We start from the raw sequence: 5000 nt of genomic DNA, 5'->3' as shown, positions 1-5000 counted from the left end.
GGACAGGTGGGGTCAGGTGTGGACGTGAAGGTGTCAAAGGTCAGCCTCACCTGTGGGGCGTGTTGTGGAAGCGCAGGTAGAAGAAGACCGCCAGCAGCATGAAGAAGATGAGGACGGCCTCCAGCAGCATGAAGCGGGACTGGACGATCAGGGCGTTCTCTAGAGAGACGGCGGCGGGGTCAGACCCCGGGACGGACCCCGCCGCCGTCACCACGGCGACAAGACACTCACCCGTCAGCAGCAGCAGGGCGGCGACCAGCGCCGACAGGTGGGAGAAGCCCAGCTCCAGGGTGAGAAGGTACGTCAGAGGAACGCAGAGCGAGCCGCACAGGGCCGGGAGGAGGCGCAGGCTCCACACACACACACTGCTGGGGTACTCTGACACACACACACACACACACACACACACACACACACACACAGAGGGCTTACAACGCCTGACACAAATTCTTGCTCCTGCAGAGCGCCGGCCCTTGTCGCCGTGGAAACCAACTGACCTGCTCCAATCCTGTTCCACAGGAAGTTCCCATCGAACCCCCCCAAGTAGGCTGGAACACACACATACACACATGCACACACACACAGATGATTGAAACGCCCATAAACAGCATTAGTAGTAGTAGTCATGGCAACGGACCTCCAAGAGCCAGGATCATGTGACCGAGCGGCGGGCCGCTGTCGTCCACGAAGAAGATCCTCTTCATGTACAAGGAGACGAACTGGCCGTAGTAGACCTCGTCAAAGCTGCGCCCGCACACACACACACACACACACACACGTCAAGATCAAGACTTATTTTACTCTTTTAAATTCTGTGTGTGTGTGACACTCACACCACGGCGTCCGGGTGGCCCAGGCGGCCCAGGCGGGTCCAGAGGGCCAGCAGGAAGGCGGCCAGCAGGCCCAGGTCCACGCGGGCCGTGACCACCAGGGGCAGCCGCGGCATCCCGGGGCTCGTGGACGCGCACACGCGGGACGGCGGCGAAGGTCTCCGGCGTGTTAGCGGACGGCCGCGCCTTTCCCTCACGCACACGAGCCAGAAAACCGGTCCGCCGGAAGTGACGTCACTTTAACGGGACGGTTGAGCCGTTAGCCGTCCCGGGCTAGCGGCCGCTCGAGCTCACCTCGCGCCGCGTCTGCGGAAATACCGCCCCGCTTCCGGTGTGGCTCGAGCCGCCCGCGCTCCGCCGGCCGGCCTGTCGCCATGGAAACAGCGGGGCCTCAGGGAGATCGATTATCGATCGGGTTATCGACCCGCTCCGACGCCGCCATGTCACCATGGCAACGGGCAGCGGGCGTGGCTTAGAGGCTCCGCCGGCGTCTGATTGGTGGATCCTCGTCTGAGTGACAGCCGGAGCTCGCGGTCCCGAAGAACGACAGGACTCGGCTTCACACACACACACACACACTTTATTCACTGGGATCACACGACAATACACGCGCATACACGGTGACGCGCGTCCGACACAAATGCACTGGTGAGCGATGGATCCGGGCTGGTCCGCCATGCGACACCACGACACGACACTGATACGAACACACTCGGCGCCGAGACCCTGAACGCAGCACGACACCAACATGCAGGAGCTGCACCGGGCCGGGGCAACAGGGGGCAACTCACACCCGCAGGGGCATCTGGGGGGCAGGAGATCTGGAAGTCAGGGGTATCTAGAGGTCAGGGATATCTAGAGGTTAGGGGTATCTGGAGGGCAGGGGTATCTGGGGGTCAGGGGGATCTGGAGGTTAAGGGTATCTAGAGGTCAGGGGTATCTGGAGGTCAGGGGTATCTAGAGGTCAGGGGTATCTAGAGGTCAGGGGTATCTAGAGGTCAGGGGCATCTGGAGGTCAGGGGTATCTAGAGGTCAGGGGTATCTGGAGGTCAGGGGGATCTAGAGGTCAGGGGGATCTGGAGGTCAGGGGTATCTAGAGGTCAGGGGTATCTAGAGGTCAGGGGGATCTAGAGGTCAGGGGGATCTGGAGGTCAGGGGGATCTAGAGGTCAGGGGCATCTGGAGGTCAGGGGTATCTAGAGGTCAGGGGCATCTGGAGGTCAGGGGGATCTGGAGGTCAGGGGGATCTGGTGGTCAGGGGCATCTAGAGGTCAGGGATATCTAGAGGTCAGGGGCATCTAGAGGTCAGGGATATCTAGAGGTCAGGGGCATCTAGAGGTCAGGGGCATCTGGAGGTCAGGGGCATCTAGAGGTCAGGGATATCTAGAGGTCAGGGGCATCTAGAGGTCAGGGGCATCTGGAGGTCAGGGGCATCTAGAGGTCAGGGGTATCTAGAGGTCAGGGGCATCTGGGCGATCAGCGGTCACTGCTCTGGGAGGAGGCGATGGATTCACCTGTAAATACATCCTTTACTAAGATACTCTAGAAAGAAGAAGTCCATCATGAGCAGATGGTCTCTCCTGGTCCTGGGAGGTCCTCCTCCTTTCTCCTGACCTCTAGACTTGTAATCAGGTCTTCCTACTAGCCGTCCAGGAGCTGGCAGATGTTCGGCCTACCAGGACCAGGACCAACTGGCCACGACGGCCTGGTCCTCACAGGAGGTCTGCTGCCGAGGTCACCGTGAAGACATGAATCACCAATAGATCGATAAATATGGAAACGACACAGTGCAGACCAGCTCCTTGGATGAGACCTCACACGGGAACACCTGTGCTCCATCAGAAGGTGGATCAGAAGGCCGACCCATCAATACACATCCACGACAAAACCTAGATGTTCTTTGACACCGAGAGGGAAACACGCGGAGGTGGACAACTGGAGACCAGATCGGCCTTGTGGAGACCAGTGTCTGGAACCGGAGGTCGGCGTCCCTGCAGGACCCACTTCATCCAGGGGTCCGGAGGGCGCAGATGTCCGGGAGGCTCGGTGGGAGGAGAAGATGGAGTGGATGGAGAAGATGGTCGGGGTCTATCTGACACAAGTACTGCGGTGCTTCGGGGCAGGTTCTCGTGGAGCGGGTTCTTAGGGGTGCACGGGTTCACGAGGGGGACGTTCACACACGACGACGGGTTCCGGTCAACCTTCCAGGGACGACTGTGGACTCTCTCCGTGGGCGGGGCTTCCTTTGCTGGGTCGACTGGAACAGAAGAGCAGGGAGAAGGTCGGGGTCAAAGGTCACCTCCGGCGCCCCGGGGCTCCGGAACCCCTTCCGACCCGCCGGGACCAAACGGGGACACGGATGGACCCGGTTCTTCGGAACCGGACGGAATCGCCCGCCGAACCCCTGGTCTACCGGCGCCACCTCCTGACGCCGGCTCCCTCAGACAGAGTTCCCCGAGGATCGTCCGGGTTCTCCGGGCCAAATCATGCAGAAGACGCTTCCGACATGTTTCCAACATCTCGGAACGTCCGATCTGTGAACAACGGGTAAGTGGCCTCTCGGAGATCCCCTGAGGAACCCTGTTCTAGAGTCCCTTGGTTTCTACAGAGGAGCGGAACCCGTGTGGAAGGAGCCGCCACAGCCGTTCACATGGTGGCACCTCTTCGGGTCGAGGGAAGCCGGCGCCGCCCGGATCTCCGGGAAGAACCCGAACCCTGCATCTGCCGGGTCCTCAGCGGCCGGACTCTGAAGGCCCTCGCGCTCGGAGGCGTTCGGGCTCTTCCGGGAAAGACCGTCGGCGGGTTCATCCGATCGGACGTGGGACGGTCACGTCCGCCCGGAAGACCTCTGATGTTCCGAGACCGGAGTCTGGCGGGCCTCCTCATCGGGTTCTACGTTGGGACCGCAAGATCCGTGGAAACGCCGACGAGGGCGGCTCGGACGGCAGACCACGGAGCTCCGGGCGGGAGAAGGTCACGCAAAGGTCGGGTCGGCTCGGAGATGAGGTGACGACAGCAGACACACCCTGACCACGGTCTGCGGGGATGGAGGACGGGTCGGATCAAACACCGGACCACGGACCGGGTCAGATGTTCTTCCCGTCACAGCCGTCTGGTCCCAGAGCGGCCGGAGTCTCAAAGGCTCCGCGTGAAGATCGACCACGAGCTTTTCCACATGTTTCATCGGAAGAACCGAAACACCCCTTTTGTTCTCGTCTCCTTCGCCTTCTCGCGGCGCTCCAGAGGAAAGTCCTCTGGTGGAATGACGGGGTGTTGCAGAACGTGAGCTGTGAAACATGAAGGAACCCATCTGAGATCCAAAGTGCACGGTGGAACACACACACATAGACACCGAGGAGAACCCGCAAGAAGCGGTTCTTCATCCGGCTCAGGAGATGCAGGACCTGACGGGCGACGGAGGACGACGACGGGCCGATGAAGCTGCCAATCACACCTTCTGGTGAAGATGCTGGGGAGGTGGGCGGGCGCAGTGATTGGACGATGAGGCGCACACACAGATGGCGAGACAGTGACATCACAGGACAGCTGACGTACCATTGGCGAATCCTCACTGGTCACTGACAGAGATTCTGAAAGAGCAACCATATATGGTCAGCGGGGGAGAAGGGGCGGGGCTTCCTGCGCCGAGCGGAGCTGCGGCGCCGGCCTGCTTTCATAGGAACCGTCTTGGACTGACATGGAGACCTTCTCCCTCTCAGGGCTGGAGGGGACGGAGCGGGAAGCCGCCTTCTCCATGGAGAGGTCGTGGGGTCACGTGACCCCCCCCCCACACACACACAGGAAATCAGGTTTCATGTCCAGGAGATGAGGGGTTCATCGGCCCTACAGGTGATCCACGTCAGGCTCCGCCCCCGACCAGAACCAAGCATCTCCTGGACTTGAAACGTCCGTTCCACCCGCGGAGGCTCCGCCCCTGACCCCGCCCCCGACCCCGCCCCCGACCCGCCGCCGGCGCAAAGGTACCTGGGGACTCCTGGGGGCGGAGCTCTGTTGGGGCGGGACGGGACGGACGGGGGTCCGGGGTCCGGGGACACGGCGGGGCGGGTCGGAGCCGCGCGGCCGCCGGGTCGGGGCGGCCCGGGGGGGGCCCGGCGCTGGGGGGTCGGGCTGGACATGGGAGACCTGCGGAGAAGGTCCACGTCGGACGCTC

General features: G+C 61.9%; 2 protein-coding genes across 4 annotated transcripts in view; both read right to left on the bottom strand.

Annotated features, from left to right (window-relative positions):
- pomt1 (protein-O-mannosyltransferase 1) overlaps positions 1–1067 on the bottom strand; it is a 5136-nt gene extending 4069 nt beyond the window's left edge. For both annotated transcript variants that reach the window (XM_086170036.1, XM_086170037.1), the window contains exons 1-5: positions 834–1067; positions 638–744; positions 498–548; positions 232–378; positions 51–159 (exon numbers count right to left, since the gene is read on the bottom strand). In XM_086170036.1, coding sequence (XP_086026162.1) covers positions 51–159; positions 232–378; positions 498–548; positions 638–744; positions 834–946 — 527 coding nt within the window. In that variant the 5' untranslated portion in view covers positions 947–1067. The remainder of the gene's footprint in view (positions 1–50; positions 160–231; positions 379–497; positions 549–637; positions 745–833) is intronic.
- Positions 1068–1390: 323 nt separating this feature from the next.
- The window catches only part of LOC147221150 (dynamin-1-like), an 11038-nt gene continuing 7428 nt past the window's right edge, over positions 1391–5000 (bottom strand). Inside the window, exons 22-24 of one of the 2 annotated variants that reach the window (XM_086170035.1) lie at positions 4814–4972; positions 4385–4419; positions 1391–3086 (exon numbers count right to left, since the gene is read on the bottom strand). In XM_086170035.1, coding sequence (XP_086026161.1) covers positions 4398–4419; positions 4814–4972 — 181 coding nt within the window. In that variant the 3' untranslated portion in view covers positions 1391–3086; positions 4385–4397. The remainder of the gene's footprint in view (positions 3087–4384; positions 4420–4813; positions 4973–5000) is intronic. The other variant, XM_086170034.1, reaches the window with a different exon arrangement.

Source organism: Fistularia commersonii, chromosome 22, assembly GCF_037954325.1.
Source record: "Fistularia commersonii isolate RoL2024-O1a breed Wild chromosome 22, RoL_Fcom_v1.0, whole genome shotgun sequence".
In the NCBI taxonomy this organism is placed as follows: domain Eukaryota; kingdom Metazoa; phylum Chordata; class Actinopteri; order Syngnathiformes; family Fistulariidae; genus Fistularia; species Fistularia commersonii.
This window is presented reverse-complemented; position numbering and strand designations above follow the sequence as displayed.